General features: G+C 40.3%; 1 protein-coding gene across 2 annotated transcripts in view; it reads right to left on the bottom strand.

Annotated features, from left to right (window-relative positions):
- The window catches only part of PHKA2 (phosphorylase kinase regulatory subunit alpha 2), a 48,927-nt gene that overhangs the window by 15,532 nt on the left and 11,312 nt on the right, over positions 1-22,083 (bottom strand). For both annotated transcript variants that reach the window (XM_072849130.1, XM_072849139.1), the window contains exons 8-25: positions 21,775-21,921; positions 21,493-21,546; positions 20,131-20,253; positions 18,011-18,106; positions 16,507-16,614; positions 15,716-15,794; positions 14,168-14,302; positions 12,110-12,219; positions 9,188-9,332; positions 8,641-8,719; positions 7,586-7,749; positions 6,762-6,935; positions 5,538-5,626; positions 4,272-4,405; positions 2,570-2,726; positions 988-1,067; positions 661-739; positions 406-535 (exon numbers count right to left, since the gene is read on the bottom strand). In XM_072849130.1, coding sequence (XP_072705231.1) covers positions 406-535; positions 661-739; positions 988-1,067; positions 2,570-2,726; positions 4,272-4,405; positions 5,538-5,626; positions 6,762-6,935; positions 7,586-7,749; positions 8,641-8,719; positions 9,188-9,332; positions 12,110-12,219; positions 14,168-14,302; positions 15,716-15,794; positions 16,507-16,614; positions 18,011-18,106; positions 20,131-20,253; positions 21,493-21,546; positions 21,775-21,921 — 2,083 coding nt within the window. The remainder of the gene's footprint in view (positions 1-405; positions 536-660; positions 740-987; positions 1,068-2,569; positions 2,727-4,271; positions 4,406-5,537; positions 5,627-6,761; positions 6,936-7,585; positions 7,750-8,640; positions 8,720-9,187; positions 9,333-12,109; positions 12,220-14,167; positions 14,303-15,715; positions 15,795-16,506; positions 16,615-18,010; positions 18,107-20,130; positions 20,254-21,492; positions 21,547-21,774; positions 21,922-22,083) is intronic.

The raw sequence follows: 22,083 nt of genomic DNA, 5'->3' as shown, positions 1-22,083 counted from the left end.
TACACATAAAAGGAAGAATATCAGAAGTTACTTTGAATAAAAATTACCAGAAGTATGAAATAAGGCTCAAATATTCAGAAGATACCTAGGGTCCTAATTCTCACTTACATTAGTGGCATCAGATGCCTAAATACACACACATGTGCAATTTGATGACCTGGACCTCAAGCACTTACTGAAAGTCAGAGGACTTAAGTAATATCCACTTCAGTTTGAATAACTGGGGGATAGGGGGGGCAGCAATCTTTCATTAAGTCAAAAAGATAAGTTATTTTCAAAGCTTGTAACTGCACATGCTGAATGAAGAAGTTAATAAAAGGATTTAACACATACAAATGAAAAGTCAACCACTGAGGTGAAGCAGAAATAACACCCTAATTACCCTTATGATAAAATTGCTCTTACCTGAGCATTTCAGACTCCGAGCCAGCTCAGTGGCCATCACCTGAATTATCAGACCAATGCGGAGCCTGAGCATCTCCACAAAAAGACTAGGCTGTGACCGGACGTACATCGCCAAGTACATAATTATTTCCTGTAAGGACAAATCCATAAGGGCACCCATTCAGAGTGGGTCCTCTTGGCTCTCCCAGTCACAGAGCAAACACTGGCACCACACTGGGCACAGCTGGAAGAACCCTTTTTACACATGCTGCATACCTGTGTCAGGACTGCAATACTGATGTCTTGGCCGCTGGCTTCATAGATAAGATCTGTGAGCTCCTCAGGTGGCAGTGGGCTGCAAGAAGGCAAACCACAGTTAGCAGTGACTCAGGCACTTGCTATTAACCTCTTGAACAAGCACCGGAACCAAGTCACCCAGAAACCTCTTTGCACCACAAAGGTACCTGCGATTCTGCCTGGGTGGCTGCAATTCCTTCTGAAGGTGGGGAGTAAGTTTTAAAAAAAGATAATAGCAGTAGAATGGTACCGGCAGGAAGATGAAGGGCACGCTGCTTCTGTAACTGAGGCAGAGCTCCAACTTACGCGGTAATGATTTTCTCACGGGGTTCTGGTGGCAGGCCCACTGTAAGTTGCTTGTGGTGTGACAGAAGGTCTGTGCATGCCTATCAATGTGACAGAAAGCAAGAGACCTTTCTCTGAGTCATGGAAGTGATTAAGCTGTTAATTCCCAAAAATGAAGCGTTTCTTTAGCAATTTTAAAGTGCGTTTCTATTAATGACCAGACATGCAGATCCAGCAGAATGCTGTTAACTAGTTGCCAAAGATCCCCTGAGGTCAAAAGAGCTATCAAGAGTCTGCCCAAGCTGAAAGCCTGCTTCCCTGCTCAGTGAAATCAGCAGCATAATGATTAGGGACTCCAGTGGGGCTGGCAGATCAATGAAGGACTTTATTCTTTATCATAAGATAAATGTTTGTTCTTTATTTAAGGCAAAAAACATTTTTAATCAATGAAAAACTTGGCAGTATTAGCTAAAAAAAAAAAATCCCTGTGTACTAATATATCTCTTAAAACAAACAAACACTGAACATACCGCATCACATTCCTGAATGAGGCACCCTGATACATTCTGAAATAGGTGCTTCCCCCAATACCACAGTGTTTACTCTTTTATATCAACCTCCTTTAAAAGTGGGTGTTCAGTTTACCTGTTTTAGCATCCTGAACCAAAGACCTCACAGAGCAATGTTCCTCTGATTTTGAAGAGCCTATTTTCCCTCCCTTAACATGGAACAAAACAGATCATCTCTACTCTCTTCCTCCCCAAATCTTTATCAGTGTCTTCTCAATTGAACATACACGGCTTTCTGTGAGCATGTCTGTACTGCTTGTCCATCATGTCTTGAGGATGGAAAAGGTTATGGGCTTAATGCAGTACCATGCATGGCGATTATCACAAATTGCTCCCTGCAGATATGACTGTCACTAAAATAGGGCATCCTAGGTGTGACAGTCAAAGCTTTGAAAATAGCCAGGAATTAGAGAAAGAGCTCTTCAGAAATTTACAGGGATAAGTAGGAAATTAAACAAATACATTAGAGTACTTGAGATGAAACATTTTTGTAATGTTCAAAATCAAATCTGTACCCTTACAGTGGAACTTTCTTGTTACCATTTAATAGTCCCAGATACTTTAAGGCCTCTGAACATCCACATCCATGCACATGGCAGACTGTCTGCCTGATGGGACGGGAATCGGCAGAACATGTTTTTGCATCATCACTAGCACCTTGACATACTGGTGCTCCAAAAGTGTTCATGCTATCACAATAGCAATAGACAATTACCAATGACAACTACAGCTTTCAAAGCACATAATCAAGCATCTCCAATTAACAGAGACAAAATGAAGCCTTCACAATCATTTACAGTGTGACATTCTCAGTCCATGCCAACATTAGCACAGTTCACAGTACAGATGAAAGGTAAAAATGTCATAATAAGATTTTAGATCAGAAAAGCAACCAGTGTTTACTGAAAAATGCTGCACTACATAAGTTGTGAAGTAAGACCAGAAGAGGGCAAGTGCAAGCCCCACTGGCAAACTGGTAGTTTTATCTCCGTTTCCAGGCAGGGAACTGAACCAGCATTATTTATATTTCATACCTCAGCCAGGACTTCCACTCTCTTTTTGAGTATACCAGAAATATAACGGATCAAGCCCCATTCTTGATTGAGGCCTGCCTTTCTGTAGAGCTCATTGAGTAGGCAATGAACAGTCACGCCATATTGTCCATCCAGCTCTGTGTCCCAGTCAGCGCCTCTGCCAGAAAAGACATAGAAGGTAACTGTCATCAGATAAAATGCTACTCTGCTTAACCTTACCACACAACAAGCAGCCCAATTTTGATGGCATTGCTCATTTTGGTGACAGAATTAAGTAGTACGTGGGACGCGTGGGCCTTCACCAGAGATCAGCTGGACAAAAGTGAAGTGGACAAAACCCTCCTGATAGCAGGGACTTTCATATTAACTTGAGCACTCACTTAGCCATGAGCCTGTGACTTCAAAGCAACCACCCAAGGGATTTCCCACCAGGCTTTAAACTGAGCATGCACGCGGAGAGTTTGCTGGAGGAAGGCTCCATGTGGTACTTTTTCAGAGCAGAGTTCAGCAGTGTCTTCAGTACTGCTGAAGACTGCACCCATTTTTCAGATGTCTCAGGGGGCTCTAAGTTTTTTGCCCTGCTTCTTAGTTATTAACTAAGCTTCCATGCTGCTTACACCATTACTGAAAAAGCAAAGGAGATTTCTGTTCCTCTCCTGGTTTTGAAATTCACTGCATTATGGCTTCTCTTTGATAATGTTTTGAAGCACCTTTCAACTCCTGCCAGAGGGACAGAGTCCACCAGAAGTCCACCTGCCTGCCCAACAGACTCCCACGATGAAATAAGTGCAGAACTGGAAATTAAGGGTGTTGCATGTAGGTAAACAATTTTTTTTTCCAGGATCTCCTTTGCTTTTTAAGAGGGGCTGCTAAACATTTTGCTTGGGAAATCAAGAAGACCAAAGAAGAGGTCCTCACAGGAGGAAGACTAAAATAAACAAAAATGCAATCCTTGTAGCAGTAAGGAAGACCATCTGTGATTAACACATGCTTGCCTTTGCACCCAAAGCTAACTTCCTGCCAGGTTTTGCACCCAAAGCTAACTTCCTGCCAGGTTCCAGCAGTATTCTTCCGCACAGGAAAAAACTCCCAATAAATGCACTCCAGAAGATGATTCCATTGGTTTGTATTTGCATTTTGTTCCCAGCAAACCTATTTAAATAGCAGCTGTTTACTAACCCCAGCAGCTGGGGTTAGACTGTTTCCAAGAATGTTTTGAAGAGCACCGAGTTTTAGCCAGTGGTGCACTTAAACATGCAGAGGGATTAGAGGAAAAATAGTGACTATTCATTAAAATTGCATTTTGCTTTTAGTTAGAAAATGACAAGATGAAGTTTCCCTCCACTTCCCTTCTTGTGTATAAAAATCACACCAAATCTTTGTGATCTCAACAGAGAGCCACAAACATAGCAAAGCGTGTTCTCATTCATGGAAAGGATTTGTGCATTTCACTTGTGAGCCTTGGAGCCTGTATGTATTCGCAACTGTGTGCCAATCAACTCTGCAATTTGCACAAGCATTTTTTTTGTATCCAAATTATTTATGTAATCAAGTCAACTGAAAATATGCTTATTAAAGCACAAAATATTTTAACCTCTCCCCTCAAAACACAACTCTGAACAGTGGAAAACTTTTGCACAAGAACAATCAGATAACTGTGACCAAACTTAAAGATGCTAAAGTTTATACTCAGACAACTCACTTTAGTATATGCAAGACATATAAGATATCTGCTTGATCATGGAGCGTTGGACATTCCTTCAGCTGCTCAACAAGCTTCCTGCAATCCAAATCACCATGAGCATCTTTAGGTAAGTGCAAAACATTTTCACAGTCCTGATAACAAAGATGGATGTAAAATCAAAGAAATGATCTTGAAAAAAGTAGCAGCTCCAATTCAAACAGTAACTTCCCATTAAACAATACAACAGACTTGTAACATAACTTTGCGCTTGAAATACAGACACATCACATAGCTCTTGCCAGACTACTGCAGACATGAAAAGGAGACTAATCCCAGGAAACACAACACCCACAATGGAACTTTGTCTCTAGTTTTGGTTCAATCAACAAGGAAAGCCATTTTTTGGACAAAACAAAGAAATATTTTGTCAAAGAAGGAAACTAAATTATTTGCATGCTTTTCCTGTCATTTGCTGTTACTTGTAAAAAGAAAAGCAGAAAGATACTACCACTTTTTAGTTCAAATAATTTAGAGCTTTTTGAGTTCCAACTCTAACCTGTATATATGTGGTGTTTTATGAATGCAGATGTTGCCATCATAAATTTCCCAAGCTTATGAAACTATCATGTTAACTAATCAGACCATGCAATGCTGTGGTGAGTTCTTGGATGAAAATAAGTTTTGTTTAATAAGCTATTCAGCAATTTATATGGTCCTAAAATACCATTTCCACAAACAGAGCCTGTAGAGCAGAATCCTTCAGGAGGCTGGATACAACATCCTGTAACCATTCTCAGCAGCCAGTCTCATACATGAAGACAAAACAAGTGCCCAGCACAACCCCATCTTCATGCCTTGTAGTGGGCTTTGGCTGGTGCCTTAAGGACACCTGTCCTTTCACACACTCCCCTCCTGCCCAGACATTACTACAAGTAGCATTTCAGCATTTCTGTGAACATCCCGTCTGTCCCTTTGTGTATTCAGTTAGAATTAAAGACGATGGCTTAACCTTTGGCCTTTAAAAATAAGCACCTACTATATTATTTTCTCTTTGGCACACACAATTAAAAATTTTCCACTTGATAATGTCTATTTAACCAAAAAACCTTCACCCAGCCAAAAAATAAATTCCAAAACAAGGGAGCAGCTAACTGGTGCCTCAGGCAGAATGGCTTGTCTGTGAAGGGTAATGAGAACTAGCATGAAGTTTGGCTGGGAAACACAGGAAAGGCCACAGTATTGTGTCCTAAAAACACAAACAGCATAAAAATTCCCACAGCTTACCTTTGTCTCAAAGAAATGGGGATTATCAACTAGATTCAGAGACTTCCGGTGCGTGTTCAGAACTTTAGTGGGAAGAGACATAGACACAGCTGGAAAGCAAAGCCACCAGAAAAAAGAAAAAAAAGTCCGTTTCAGTAACATGAAAATCGAAAACACCTACATGAAGCAACTATACTAGGTAAAAACAACAGAAATACCTCCAAGAGTCAAAATACAGAGGCAACGCTTCTGAGATGCTGTGCATGGAACTCAGAGACAAGCTCACATTCTGAACCTTATCTCCTTGTAGGCTTGCTCCAAGAGCTTCTGAGATCAGCATGTCAAAGGCTCAGGCAGTACATGCTCAATTGATACCTCTTATGATGGCCCATGTCTCAGAAATTCTACAGCCCAATGACCTGACCCTGCTAAGTGTTTTAAACATATTAACAGGAAGTATGTGGAGAAAATGGTCTAACTGGTAAGATATCATAATTAAAATTATAATGCTAAATGCAGGCTAATGCTCTGTTAACTTCATATGTTGAATTCAATAGAGGATCAGATGGTGTGGCACATGAAAGATGGGAGAAAAGACTAACAAAAAAGCTTGGAAGTTATTAATTTACACTGAAGTGAAGGGAAGCCTTCCCTTAACCAGGGCACTAAATACTACATACCTACATATCAAACAATGCACATGTTGGAATCTATTTACAAATTAAGTCAAAGCATTATTTTGGTGTAAATCCTCCAATCAGTCTATTAGAAATGTAGCATAATTAGGAATACTGTCCTCCCTCTCTACTCCATTTGTTCTTACAAATTTAGAAACTACATGCGCGTACTTATGTTTTTCTGGCATTGAAACATTTCATTTCACCACAACTTCATTAAAATAAGAAAGTACATTTTGTCTGCCTTTGTATAAACAAAGACAAAAAAAAAGAATTCACTGACTCAGGTTCTGAAATTCTATCCAACTGAGAAGCTTTAGCAGTTTCCATAACATTAACTTTGATTAAATGTCATATCAGGTTATTTATGTATACACCAAGACATGGGATACTGTGGGAATACAACAGTAACAGCTTCAGACTCGTTCTTATTTCTTGGTAACTACAACATACTTCTGCCACTAGTTCTTTTTAAATGGCAGAATTTTGAAATACTTGAACTTACCCCTTGTAGCACCCAAAACAGGTTTTCTATTATTATCACTAAATAAATAATAGGGAGAAATACCTGGAACCTCCAACCCCTTTGTCTTGGCCATTATTGAGAGTATCTCTTTTGTGGAATGGTTTGCACTGAACACAGGTGGTTGATTCGCGTTCTTTGAAGTTGGAGGCAGGTATGACTTCAGTGCTGTACTCTGCAGGACATCATTTATATACTGATCCAGCTCATCCTGGCTTTCTAGTGTGACATACATGAAAGGTTTATTAAAGGTAAAAGCATAATTTATCAGTGCTTTCTTTTTCAAACACACTACTCTCTTCTTGCTTATATAGAAGGGCACACAAAAATGCAAGAGTATCATAAGCAAGAGATTTTTAAGCTGAACAAATCGGAAAGAAAAAAAAATTAATCAGTTTTTGACACTTTGAAAACACTTACATTAAGAAGTTGTTTTTCCCTTTGAAAGGAAGCAAAAGTGTTTTTATCTTGCTGGTAGTCCACAGATCATGGTTGCACTCGATCATCTTAAAGGTCTTTTCCAACCTAAATGATTCTATGATTCTATCATCTCTTCCACACAAGCTCTTGTCTATGACTCCTCACAGTCTCCTCCTCCCTCTAGCCTCTTCCACACCCCCACCCATCTGCCGATTCTTCAGACTCAGCTTTACTGCAGCAGTTACTGGTCAACGCCCTACTATGAACGTAGGAAGAATATACACAAATTCCTTCTCCAAATTAAGTCATGCAGGCACTGTCCTCAGACTGATGCATGAGAAACCTGAATGATTGGCAACTGTACACGAAATAGACTCTGCATTGTAGGTAAACCCAGGCTTTGCTGATAGAACTTGACAGAAAAAAAACTGAAATGAAAAAAACACTACCTTTTTCACAGAAATCTGCTGGATAGCCTCCATATTCACTGTCAGGACTATTACGGCCTTCATTAGGGTCATCAAACAGTTTTACGTCACAGTCTGGATCCAGGAAGCTCAGATATGTATGAAAAGAGGTGGTAAGAAATTCTGATAGCTTGCCTATCTTCACCCTGCAAACAGGAACACATGCCAAAGAGCATTAACATCCACCATTTTGATACTGATTAATGCTCACTGAGCTTTCAACAACTCCTCCAAAATTTATGAGACCTACTGTTAAATCCACCTTTGGTAACTGCAAAGCAGCAGACACTGATACTGAGAAAAAAAAATGCAAAACAATAGTTGCAGATCCAGCTAGGTACTTACTGCTGTAGCTACTAATTGAATTTAACTGTGTTATGGTAACACCTACAGGCCTAACTCAAAGTCTAATTATGCAGCGTGCTGTATGTTTATATCAAGAGAGACCCTGAATAAAGACCTAAACTCCAAGGATAATGCATGAGAAACTGGGGCTGAGAAGTTCCCATGAACAGCAGTATCTTTCCACAGAACTGCAGTGCTGCTAAAAAACAGAAAGCATATCTGATTGTCAGAGGAAGATACTGATTGAGAGAGGGCAAGCAGAAAGAGAGTAGGGAGGTCCTGTGGCATCATATTAAATTGCTTTTATATGTAGATGAATGGAACACACAAGCTTGCAAGTACTACATGCAATTCATGTTTAAAACATGTCCAATAACTGTGAAAGATAATAATGTCTTAAAAACAGAAGCCTAGCCAAGACCAAGTTTTTGTATTTCCAAAGGTTTGACATTCATTTTTCCTTATCCATTAATGGCAGTCAGAGATGGTACACCTTTTGGGAGATAGATCTTTTCCACTGCATCTGAAGTCCAGCTACCATCTGATTGCCACATAATAACTAAAGCTGAAACTTCTCTCTCTGCAGAGTTCTAGCACAAGGTCTGTGCACTACCACAAGTTCAAAACTGAGGTTTGTATACTATTTAATTTAAAAAATCAGGGAGATAATCATTTGGGGGTTCTGACTTTACCGTGCACCTCCAAAATAACCATCTTCTAATTTTCTTATGGAGGCAAGAACTGCTGGATGAATGTCCGTACCATCATCAACTAAAAAAGAATAACGGAAGAGTTGAAGCTTACCAACACATTCTTAAATTATCATGTCCAAATAAAGTGGATTACTGGGTGTTCTCTACAAAGTAAATCAGACCAATTTAAAACAGAACCCACAACTGCTATCAATACTAGCTTATTCAAAAAACCCCAAACAAGCAAGCAAACAAAAAACTAAAAACAACCACGAGACAAGTTCTAAAGGGATTTCTATCACATTTCTTTGGACAGAAATAGTATGGAGATGATGGGGAGCTGCAAGGATATAAAGGGGGAGTAAAACCAAAATGAAATATTACCATGTCATCCAAATCAGCATACACATGAGAAAGTTAAACTGTACTTTTGATGTTAAAACTCATATGTTGAAACAGTCATGCCACCTGTCTCCTCTCAAACCAACTTCCATCCTACTCCCCTGCAGTAATCTACTCTGCTTGAAACAGAGAAAATTAAGTTTACCAAGCATTGTGTGTGTGATGGGAAACGTCAGGGTTGGTCTCCCTGTCATCCTCCAACAAGAAGTGAGGTAAGCCAGCTCTGTCTTGAGCATCTCCACAATCATCTGATTGTCTAGAGCCAGATAGAAGTGATGCTGGTCAGTAAACTAGAGAACAGAGAAATATGGCATATGAGCAGTTGTCAGTGCTCTCGTTTTTTTCCACTTCCTCCCTTAAATCATTCACAAAAGCCATATGAGCTATTCTTGACCACAATACAGACTGCATAAATTAACCTAACAAGGCCTACGACTGTGAGAAAGACATCCATGCTTGTGCAGAGTCCATTTTCTTACACTTGTAGGCTGACCGTGAAAGTAGTAAGCCATACAAATAAAAAGTGGACAATCACACCCATGAAGTAGAATGTTCCCAATGATGCATTACAGTAACCTATGATCTGGAAGACGGAAGTACTCTAAATGTGGAAAGAAAAAGCTAACAATAGCAACAAAAACAATAAATAGGCTTAAGTGCATGCTGGGGACTGGGGACTAGTAACTGTATATCTCTTGGGAACAATCTGAAAGTCAAGCAGAATACAGAAAAGCTGGCAGTTACTGTGGAAAAAAGGTACATTAAATATGCAATGGTAAAGTGTGCTGTTCCCACTACAGAGGAAAGCCAAGAACCACAGTAAGAGACTATTACGGCTACTTCACAAGTTGGAAACCAAAAAAGCTGGACAAACAATGGAAAATATGTCAAAGCAGCCACAACAAAAGTTAAGGAAGCACATAAGCCTTGGGGAGGGGTGGATAAAGGAGGTTGAGACGTAAAATAAACATCAATTAGTAAGACACATAATGGTCAAGGAGAAAACATCCTGTAAACGCATCAGAAGTAATAGGAAAATACAGAAACTGTAGGTCTGTTAATAAAGAAAGAAAGGAGGCAGGAAGAGAGGATACAGACAAGCTGAAGCATTCGATGCTGGTTTTACTGACAGAAGAAAAGTAGTGAATTATGACCTGTAATACTACTTTTAACAAATTAATAGGAGTCCAGCCTGAGTATGATAAGAAAAGGTTAAAGAGCACGTAAATTCAAGCTGGCAAAGTCCAGAGAAGTTACTTCATAGAACTTAAGGAACTAGCCAAAACAATCCCTGAGCCACGTGCAATTAGTGTTGATAATACAGGAAGAACAAGTCCCAGAAATTCAGAGAGAAGCAAACACACTGCCTATCTTTAAAAAGGAAGAGCCAGGATAACATAGACCAGTCAAGCCAATTTCAGTGCCTGAAAGCACAGGAAAACAAAGCCAATTTGAGACTGCCAAGATAATTACAAAATGCTAAAGCAAGATGGCCAAACAGTCATATCAAAAACCAATCCTGGCAAACCAGACCAATTTCATTCTTTGCGAGCAACTAGATGAAACAAAATGTTTCTACTAGATGAAACAAGATGTTTCTACAACTAGATGTACAAGAAAGTGGCTGACATCTCTCAATTTTTGGAAATTTTCACACTAGTGAGCTGAAGAAAAAACATCTGCGGAGGCAGAACTGCTTGAAAAATTGTTCTCAAAAGGTAGTTATTAACCATTTTTTCCAGAATGAGAGGGTATCTAAATGGGTCAGCCTTTGCCCCACACCTAATCAATGTTTTCATTACAGAACAGGATGAAATACAAACTACAAAACCACAACATTTGTGGACATTACTCAAGATCAACACAGATGAGTTAACTGCTAACCTTAGGAAGGTGAAATTAAACATTAATTCCACCCCCCCAAAAAAGTCAGGGGGAAATGTCTGGCTACAAAGTACAATGGAAAATGTTATGGAGGTTTTAGTCAAACATGGAATAAGCAGGAACTGTCAATGTGTTGCTGATGCAAAGATAAATGCCATTTTGGAATATATCAATAAGTATGTCCATACCTGATACATGGCAAGATTTTGGCTGGGTCCTACTTACATAGTAAAATGTGGATGAAGAGATATTTTGAAAAAAATCATGACTCTAAGGAATTTTTCCCTAATTTGCAAAAGCGAAAATTGGTGGGGGGGAACAACACAACAAACAGGCAACCTGTTACAAAGCTGCCTGTGATCAATTGACATGGGGTAGAAAGGGAAGGGAGCCACATTATTTGCAGTAAATCTGATGTTGTTTGGACATCATGAAGCACTGCAGAAGTGATCTATGGAGGCCGCCGAATGTCTTCCACTGGAATTTAAAGACTACCTTAGACAAACATCTATTTGGGAGGGTGTGAGCATTCTTTATCCTGCTCCAGTTGTACACGTTTGGAGCAGGTGGTCCTTTGGCCTTCTAGTACCAGCTGCTAGAATAAGTCTACAGGAGTGTGCCATATTTCATTAAATGTATAAATAACAGCCATTAATTCTGGGAGAATCCAAACTTCCAGCTACATTGAAAAAGGCACTAAACAGAAAACAAAGACAGAACATCCCTTTCTCAGCACTATTGACCCTTTCAACAATGTAATGAAAAGATATATCTTAGTCTCTTGGGGGTTATAGTACTTGGCACGCTTATGCAAAACTAAATTTTCCATCAAGGCAATCAGTAGAAAGAATATATTAAGTGACATATTTCTGGAGAAAAACTATTTCATTAGCTAGAATGTTGGTTTGGGCAGAGATCAGTAACAACTTTGTACTATTGATTTGCTGTGTTCTCCTAAGCCAGAAGCCAAAGAAGCCAGACTCTGTATGACAGAAGAGAGATTTATCAGCACTTCTACCATGCTGATCATCCAATGCCCTTAAAAAACCCACAAAGCAAAGCACATCTGCTTTATCAGCCCTGCTCTACCTAAAGTAGTGTGACAGCATGTAAAAGCAAAGCACTTCACCAATGATTAGCCATTAAGCAAGCAGTGATTTCCCTGTCAGCTTTACATGCTCACCTGAGGGGCAAAAGCAAATATTTGATTTCTTATCACATACAGCTTGGAGGTGCCTAACACTCCAATGTGTCGGTGTGGCCGTCCACTTAATTTCATGTTCTTGTTCCGGCCTGTAAGGAAAAGAGAAAGAAAAAAAAGTCTCACCTAACATTTCCTGTGTGTTTTTCCACAATAACTAATTTTAGACAAGGAGATCTACTACATTCATATCAGCAAGGCAGAAGACAGATAACAGAGTGAGATGCTACTGACTGGCGTGTTTTGCAGCAACCACCAATATAATAGCTAGCTCTTCATAGTAGTTCTTCAAAGGCCTGATTAAAATATAAAAATCTTGGCTTCACTGACCATGGGATTGGGTCTTTTAATTATAGTCATTGCTCAGCACTCAAAGCTTCCCCACCAAGGAAAGGACCTTTCAAAAACAAGGCCTTCAACATCCAACAGAAATTGCACTGCTTTCACTTTAGAACTTTAAAAATTCTTGCCCACAGAAGGCAAAACCCAAATACAAAGTACATCCAAATACAAAGGTTTTCATCCATCAGGCTAATAAGCCCCACTTTTCTCAGTAGAGCTTATTAGCAAATGATCCACACTGCACCCTTTCCTCCCGCAGCCAGGAGCTGACTTGAATCTGTCTGACAAGGAATATGAGCCAAACAACCATGTGCCTGAAAAAATACCACTGTGAACATTCCCAAAGAAGTCACTGTTAAAAACAATACACCAACGTGTCAAATCATCCTACTCACCCCCACTAGTGAAAGAAAGCTATTATGAACTATTATGAAATAAATGTAAGCTTCAGCAAAGCCCTGCAAATGTTTCATTTGTTAAAAGTTCTTTGTGATAAAGAACAAATTCTTTCCCAAAAGCAGCACATGCAATTTCCCTTCTCCATGTAAAGGGCACACTTTCTAAGACTTACTTGAAGGCCCCATTACTTCGGATGCTACCAAAAAATCTCCTGTTAAAACAAAAAAACCCCAACAGAAACACCACAAAACCCACCCCGTGAACAGCCTCATACTCTCCCTCAGCATTATCTGTAGCCAAATTGCCATGGGAACATGCTCCAGACTGACAGAGAAGCACAATGCAGCTCCCCTTGTCCACGCTGCAAAGGAATCTACCAGTGCTGATTTACCCCACCTCAATTTTACTTTGTAGTAACATCCACAATTTTCACACTTGAAGTAGTAAAACTAAGTTCAATTAGGAATACATGTAACAAATTTTCCACTAAGACCCCATTCATTCCAGCAAGGATTATCAAAAGACACAGTTATCAAAAGATTTTCAACTTAACTAGAACCAATGGGAGTTTGGGGGCATTTATTTAATCCAACTGCCAGGCTCTGGGAAAAACAGGCCTCTAGGGCCATGGCTGAGGAACTGTATTTAAGGTCCTGTGTTTAGACAAGCCCTAAAGGCTTCTGAGTTTGCAACAGAGACAGAGAGCTTCAGCAGCTCAACTCAGCTCAGGGTTGGAAGGAATGTTAGCAAGAACTTGACAGCCCAAAGATGCTCCAATAGCAGCACGGCTTCCGTGATTTGGAGCAGAAAACTTCCCAGGCTGTCTGCTGGTAGAATGGCAACCACACCGCTCAGTTTCCAGACTTAAAACAGAAGTACTCTGACTTCTGAAAGGAAAAACATTTGATTTTTTTTCTGAGTTTTTCCAGGCATTTTTTCTAAAGCCAGTTTCTCTGTGGAAGTAGTTCCTACCGGATGAAAAAAGACAGTTCTTGCCTAACTCCAAGGGCACAGGGAAACTCGTATTTTGGCCACCTTTTCTAATGAGGCAATTTCCACCACCACCACCAGCACCTCCCCCCCCCGGTGGATTCCCTTATTTAAGACAGAAGTTCTAATTTTGTCAAGCTTCTTTGCACAAATGCATTTTTTTTTAAATCAAAGAAATTGATCTAAATAAAAGAAATTGAATCAAAGAAATTGAGACAGTGTGAAGCAAGAAAAGCAAAAACCAAAACACCACCCTTAAAAAATACTTTGCACAGCAGTAGAGAGAGGCTTCCATGTTCAAATACCTACCCAGCATGGTGTAGAGATTACTCAGGATGCGAGCCGGCTGCACTCTGAGCGGATGGATATCAGCAATGCTCTGAACATTGATTCCATGGTCTTGCAAGAGATTCTTAATTTTATTAGATTCTGCCAAAATAGTTACTGCATAACAGAAAACAAAAACACTAGTAAGAACCAATGTTCTACTCTTTTTACCTGAACGTTTCTACTGTCACCTCTCGACCACTGCATTTACTTGACTAAAAAGGCACAAAGGCCTTACTTGTTTCTTAATTCATGAGCCCATGAGATCAAAAGGGATTGCAAGAGGGCATCAGACAGATTTTGGCTCTTTGCTTCTCAACATGTCTTGCCATTCTTGTCCACTTTGGATCACAGGGTAATTCAAGGTGGAAGGGTCCTCATGAGGTCTCTACTCCAACCTCCTGCTCAAAGCAGGGTCAGCTCCAAGGTTAGACTAGGCTCTTTGGGGCTTTATCAGTTTCTTCTCATTTCTTTCAGTACCACTAGTTTGGATCATGCAGTCTCTTTAAGCAAACAGGGCTTTTCCCCCATAAAACAAGTGGAAACATGACTTGAAAATCTTTGTTGTTTTAATACAGCACACTATAACACAGCCAGGTCAATAGGGAACAGGTGCTGTTACTTGTATAGCCATAAGTGTTACAGAGGCCATGAAGTGGCAGAGGTAGGAAAAAAAAACCCCGCCCAAAAATCAGAGGAATTTACAATCCAGGCCTTGATCCCACCCCTTGTCCTGATTGAGGTTTTGCCCATGTTAGCTGGCTTATTGGTTTGGGACTAATAATTCAGTATTCTTCTTTGCATTATAAATACTTGCCAAAGAATGCTAAAAATAAGCAAGAACTTCTATTTCCACTAGAAATTAAGCACTTCAGTATAACAAAATGCAACCCCCATAAACAAGTACCTGCCCAGGTCACAGTATCATTGATGAAGGCTTCTCCTGATAAACAAGATGGTTGCTTTTCCAGAGCAGTACAGGTCTTTGAAAAGCCTTTAAGCCCTGATCGGCTGGTGTTTACCTTCTGCTTCATTTTCTGGTTTTGGCTGTTCCTGCATTGACTAAAGAAGCCATTCCCTGCAGCAGCCAAGAGATAGCTGTTAAGTCTGGCTAGCTCACCTCTGTGTACAGAGGTCCTTCCCACTCGTTGCTCTCTGGTTCTTCCAAAAAGGGGCTGCACAGAAACCTAACTGAACTGACCTGTCTTCTGTCAGTCTTGCTCTTTCTTGCTAGAATCCAACAAGATTTTCCTTCTCACTACAAGATTAAGTTTGCCACTCTCCAGTCCCTGACAAGTCTTAACATTTTAACAAGTGTTTTTAAAAAACGTTTGTTAAACCTGATCTTCCCTCCTGGAAAATGGCAGCTAGGCAAGCAAGCTCTTTCTTCTTCTCACAGTATCATCAAAGCATCCACGTCCCATGCAAAAATCCACATTGTTTTTAAACATGTCTGTCTTCTCTCCTGTACATAGGGACTTCGCCATCACATGATCCAATTCACTCAGAATGTTCAAAAAACTCCCTCACCTTGTACCACAACATCAGGTTTAAATCCAGTGGAAAATCTCCTGTTTAAGGGATCAATTTCACCCACAGCAAGAAATCCCTAGAATAAATGCAAGAGAAAGAAGAAAGAAAGGAAACAAAACAAAAATTAAGTAAAAGGCTTCTGATGACATCTAGAAGAAATCTTAACCAATTTTCAAATTTTATGAGGACAGCAGGACTTAAAGCCTGGTTTATCTACCCCGTCCACAAAGTAGTACATTCAATAAAAACAATGGCTGCAATGTTTTTCAGAACAACAAGAAAATGGTTATGACTGACACAATCTGCATGTTCAGATTTCCTATTTTAGAGTTGCAGCAACTGACGCAATTTTGCCAGGCCAGTGATTTTTTTGCAGCTCCACAGAGATATTCAATGGTTCCTTTTAACAAGTCCGTGGCTAATATGGGACAACTCTGTAGGCACCTTATGCCACAGAGTAAGGCATAGCCTAGTAGAGCTGAAACAGTGCAAAATCCTAGCTCTGGGACTGTCAAGTTAGCCTGGGCATACTCCTCTAGCCTAACTGTATATCCAGTCCATCTGACAACTTATTCAGCGTGATTAGAAACAGACAATTACATATCTATATATATATACACACCAGAAAAAAAGCTCCTGAAAGCTCAGAGTCACTCTTCCATGGTTCAGGTACATGTTTCTACTGGAAAACACATTGTCCCTGCCAGTCAACCAAATTGTACTTAAAGCCTAAGCCATCTCAAAACAAAATGAAATACAAGCTCACCTACTATACAAGAAACAATTACCTCTGCTAATAGGCAGCCAAGGACATACAATGATTGGCCCCAAAGATGAGGCAATTTTCCCACTGGGATACGATCCACTGAGTGAGGATTTTCATACTCCTCGTCCACCTGAAAACAAATGCATAAGCAAGAAAAATTACCTTAAAGTTGTGAAGAACAATCAGTAACACGGAAGTATTTGAAAAACTATGGTCTATCATCTAACCTGCCATTATTACTGACATCCAGATCTCTTGGTTTTACTTTTAAGGCTGCATGTTTTCTGGGACAAGAACTACGCTTCATTTTCATACACCGCTCCACCCTTTGGAGCTGGAGGTTGAATGGGAACTCTGCAAGCAATTATAGCTTTGGTGTCAGCGCTTCCCCTTTCTTCTCACCATGCCTTTGCTGCCTTCCCTCTGGGCAGCTTGTAGGCAATTGTGTGTCTGCTTTCCAACCCCTTGCAAGATGACACTTGAACTTCACTGAAGTCTGCCTAGCTTCTTGAAGTAAAGGTGCTTTCCAAAAACGAAGGCTATTCCACCTTTCTTGTGTTAGCAAGAATGGTCAATGGAAAAATTAAGAGTAGACTCTTATTAATTTAGAAAACTGCCTTGGTTTTGCAGTATACAGATCTATTGAGGTCAGGGGAAAAACCCTCCTAGATAGTATCTTTACCATAGCCATTTTAAAATTTACAAACGACAGGCAAAATCTACCCTGCTTATTTGGCATGTTCATCAGATCATCATCACATCAGAATTCACAAGAAGGCTCTGAACTCTTACACGTTTGTTCCTACTAGGAAGGCAATTCAGAGTTTCCACCTCAGATCTGCAAGCAAGACATCAGCTGTCAACACTCCCTGCCCAAACTCAGGCCAACCCAGCAGGCTCCACACCCTTAGTGAATGAGGGCTGAGAAGTCTGGAGCGGGAGAAGAAGTTGGCGGGGAGGGATACAAAGGCAAATAGCATGGAAGAGCACATAAGCTCATCTGAATTTCTCTTTCACAATTGGAAAATCAGGTAAACAGTAAAGCAAAGATGGGGGGAAAAGAAAAAAAATAAACAGAACAAACAAAAAACCCAGCCCAAACCCTAATCCATCTGAAACCTGTTTCTCTCTCACATACAAGCCCTGGAAAAGAAAGAGCACAATCAATCAATAGACTAGACAGGCAGGACAGTCTATGCTTTATTTCTTCTTTGAGCTTCAGTTCCTAAGTGAGCATCAGCACTTCTAAAATATATGTCTTGCTATGAGGATTTAAAACTTTAGACCTGCTCTAATATTTCCGTAGGCACTCAGATTCCCAAGTAAAAAAATGTAACCATTTGGAAACCTAAAGTTTACCATTTCTCAGTGGGAGCTGTGAGAGGTCTCTTAGTTTTTAAATAATGTGCAGTAGTCTTTTTTTATTGCTGGTTTAGATTTATCAGCTACAGGAAAACTATAAAACCAACATTCATCTTGATATCTATACTTTGCATACTGAAGCAGATGCTGCATTTTCACACTACCTTTTCTGGAGGGACTGCGTACAGTTCAGGCATTAGCACTATTCCGTTCTTCCCTCTAATAAGTATTCCTTCCAGAGCCTCTCTATACTCCTGTACCTGGAAATATTTTTAAAAGAGAGTGAGAATTCATATTACAGTCAGCAAAACCAAAACAATAAAGTTACACTACTTTCCAACAGTACTCTTCTGCTGAAAGTTCATTTAAAAAAAAAAGGGGGGGGGGGGGGGGATCATGACTTGCAGATGGAAGATCAGGGTTCAAATTCTCAGAGACTGTTCCAGCCCCTCAATATTATCAGCCTCAGAAACATGAACACACATCTTTAATCTATAACACACCACTGTGGTACAAAACTACTAACATATTCATATCAGGAAGTCACTGGAACGAATCCTACATGAAATTTGCAACAGATGACAATGAAGTGACATGTATGTCAGGACTGCTAATATGAAGTGTATAAATTGTTAGCTTTCTACCATGCAAATTTGTCTATGATTTTCTGAATGCTGCTTTGCAGGACTGGGAAATCAGTTTCTCTTAACTGATTTACTTCAAAATTTGCCCCATTGAAAACTTAAAATAGATTTAAACTATTTAAACATATGTAAGTTAACTGAACAGAAAATGCTCTTGTTCTTGTGTTGTTAGACAACATATTATGAACAGGAATACCAGACTAATATAAAATAAAGAACATTTAATATTCTTTTTACCAGATCCCTTATTTTGTTCCATTTCTTAACCTACCGTTCCAAGTTTTTACTTACAGGGAAGCTGTTTTCAAGCACTACCAGCACCTGCCTCTGAAATGCTATTTCTGCTACCCCTTTCTGAGTACAGTGGAACACGCAAGGTAAGGTACCCACAGGTTCATATTATGGTACACCGATATTTTCAGTATCCTGTCCTTCTCCACTCTTTTTGAGTCCTCAGGGTGCTTATTTTTCTAACAATTGCTGCCATTGTAACTACTTGTTTGCAGCAGTAATTGGGGAAGACTAGACACTCACCTGAGTGTCTCAGTGACTCACTCAGCTATGTTTAAACGGTTGGAACCAGGAGCAATTGCCCAGTCTGACCATGCTCTAGCACACCCCATCTGCACGCCATAAAGGCAACCAGGTACACACCGTCCCAGATAATCCAACTAAATTCTAGAGACTGCTTTGTGAAGTGGTATTTTACTGACATGACTGAAGTTTCAGTAAACTTTAGGATTTTTGCCCCTTCATGAGAAATAATTGCATTTCTCTCTCCATGGGACTATTTTTACTGTGTTCAGGAAAGCAACTTACATTTCTAGTGTCAGTAAGTATTTCACTTGATTTACAACACCTGGTACAAAAAGAGGGCTTTTTGGTCTGAAATTCCCTGCTTTGTTTCTGATGCCATTTTATTTATTAAGAGGTTATGTTTAGCAATCTCTTGTCCCTCTGCATACTAGGCAATTTTAAATCACATGTATTTTTTACTTCCTTCAAGCCACCAACCTACAGAAGTCTTGGTATGAATACATTTAGTCCTGGCTACTTGTCGCTCTTTAATTCACCAATACTCTCCAGGTGCCACTATAACCTTTGGAGAGCTACAGTCAGTTTAGCTCCCCTGACCACTGGATGTTTGACACAGTAAAGCCATAAAGTAACTCAGGGAATTATCAGTTAACTTAGGAAATTAGTGAAAATTAAATAGCTCCTCATAGTCCAATCCCAAATCTCCCCGAATGTACAAAAGGACTGAAGGTACTATGAATCTTGTTCTCAGCAGCCAAGCCACAGAGACTGGGGGGAAAAAAAGCTGGTCTCATCCTGCAGTAATTGGGAAAGGGGCATCAAGGTTGGCAATCAGACAGAACCCGGCCAATTAACCCCGTTCGGCCCAGTTTGACCACACCAGCTAACAGAGCCGCTCAACCTGGTAGAGGCTCCAGTGCGCAAAACACCACAGCCTCTACCATGTCACGAACTCCCCAGGAAGGTGGCATTGGCTGAAGACTACTCCCATCCTGCTGATGGGGTATCCAACCGATACCCAAAATAAACATGGAGCAAAGCTACAAAATACTGCAGGTAAATGGCTTTGCATTTCCATTGAAAGTAATTTCTTCTTTCCTCACCTGAATTTTGTCCTCATTAAATACTCCATCAATTAGGAAGTATGTCCAGAATACCGGCCACTCACATTCAATATTCTCAAAGAGCTTGAGCTCAGCAGGATCATAATGCAGTCTGCTTGGATCCTAGAAATTCAATCATACTCATTTAGTCACAGTGCCAAATTAGTCACTCATATTCCAATCATAATGGCAGCCTATTTATGCAAGTAATTAAAACCAAGAAACCAATAAAACCACCAGAAATAGTTTCCTGTTTCTGGCCAATAGTTTGTCTTGACTACTTTTTCACATTCAGTCTCAAACTCATTTAATCGTTCCCTAGATAAATCAACCCTTCCCAGTCTCAGAATCTAGGTGTCGCAAATAATCTTGGCTCTGCCTCAGTTCAAAGATATTTTGGGATGCCTCAGAGACACCGCTTCCGCTTAGGCACCATAAGCGTATCTAAGGGTTCATTTCTTAGAATTATAAATTAAGTTCTGTCCTCAATAATTGGTTTTCAAACCCTTAGCCTCCTTCAGACGTATCATTTCTAGGGTGGATGCCTGGATTACTGTTGTAGCAGTCACTTTCTAGCCTAAACGTAATCCAATACATAGCATTAGTATCAAGGCTTGTTGAAGCCTTAGGCTGCAAGCTGTGAACTTTCACACAGATTCGCCGACTGTATACTGAACTTTTACTTAGCTACATGAAGGAAGGCCCCCGAAACCGGTGCAAACCAGAAAGATAAGAAACTACAATCTCAGCAGAAGCTGCAACCTTAGAGATAAGAGAAGAATCAGCCCGCCTAGAGACAATGAAAGGACCCAGTGAAGAATGGGAAGACCCCAGACCCGAATATTACTATTGGTCCGAACTGTCTCGTGAGGGAAGGGGAACTTAAATTGTAAGGGGATAATTGCCCAAAGATTTCTTTGTTCAGGGTCCCTCTCCAGAGGCACCCAGCTCAAACTGTTTTTCACTGCTGTACCAATCAATAAATTCGTCTGGCGTACGTCGTATCAGAGACTCTGCTTCGGGAAACCTAGGGTCAAGCCAGAGGGGAGAGAAAGCGCCCGAGAGTGAGTGAGTGTGTGAGCGAGGAGTCGAAAAGGGGCACCCATCGGCTCCGTGGAGCTGCCCGCTGCCAAGGGACTCTGGTCCCAGCAGTTAAAGTCTCGGGTGGTGGGTGTGCCACCCCCTGAATGGTGTGTGAGTGCTTGGGCAGCAGCTTCTCCTTTAACAATTACTTCCAAATCCACTAAGATGTCTGAATAGCAATAGAGAACTTCACCCCTTCATGTAAATGAGACTAAAAATGTCTATAAACAAGAGATAAAATTCTTCCTAATGTCTACTGAAAATATATATCAGAAGTACCTCTCTGGGTGTCTTGTAACCATCTCGGAGAAAGCGACAGCAGCCATAGCGGCCCTGTAAAAACAGACAAAATTATAGAAAACTTCACATACTGTTCTTCTTCACAGACTAACATCAGCATAAAAGTATGTGTTGAGTTTTAAGTGTCACTTAGGGATTTTCCTCCCTCTCTTCCACGCACAGATGCACCAAATCTGGCAACCTTGGTTTAATTAGGAGTTTCGTTAAGGGAGGTTCTGCTTCTCTTTCCCTCTGGAAAATAAAAATAAAGGAAATCCTTACCTGCAATTTGGATATGATTTCACTCTTGGTCACATTAACAAGGTTTAGATCCTCCACTGCAAAAGCCGGGTAAGAAATAATAGAGAGAAGGCCAGCATCTATCTCCTTTGACGTGGAAGCCCTTGGCAACATGGAGTATAGAATAGACTGAGCAAAACAGGAACAGAAGAGAGGGATGTAGAACAATTTACCTACTTCAAAAGGCTATGTCAAGTGCAAATGGAATAGACTATACCATTTGCAAACTGACAGAGAACTCTGCATAATTATTTTTAACTGAGTTAGAATGAGAATGCTTCACACCACTCA

Source organism: Ciconia boyciana, chromosome 1 (genome assembly GCF_034638445.1).
Source record: "Ciconia boyciana chromosome 1, ASM3463844v1, whole genome shotgun sequence".
Taxonomy (NCBI): Eukaryota; Metazoa; Chordata; class Aves; order Ciconiiformes; family Ciconiidae; genus Ciconia; species Ciconia boyciana.
Note: the sequence above shows the minus strand (reverse complement) of the source record. Positions and strands in the feature narration are given on the sequence as shown.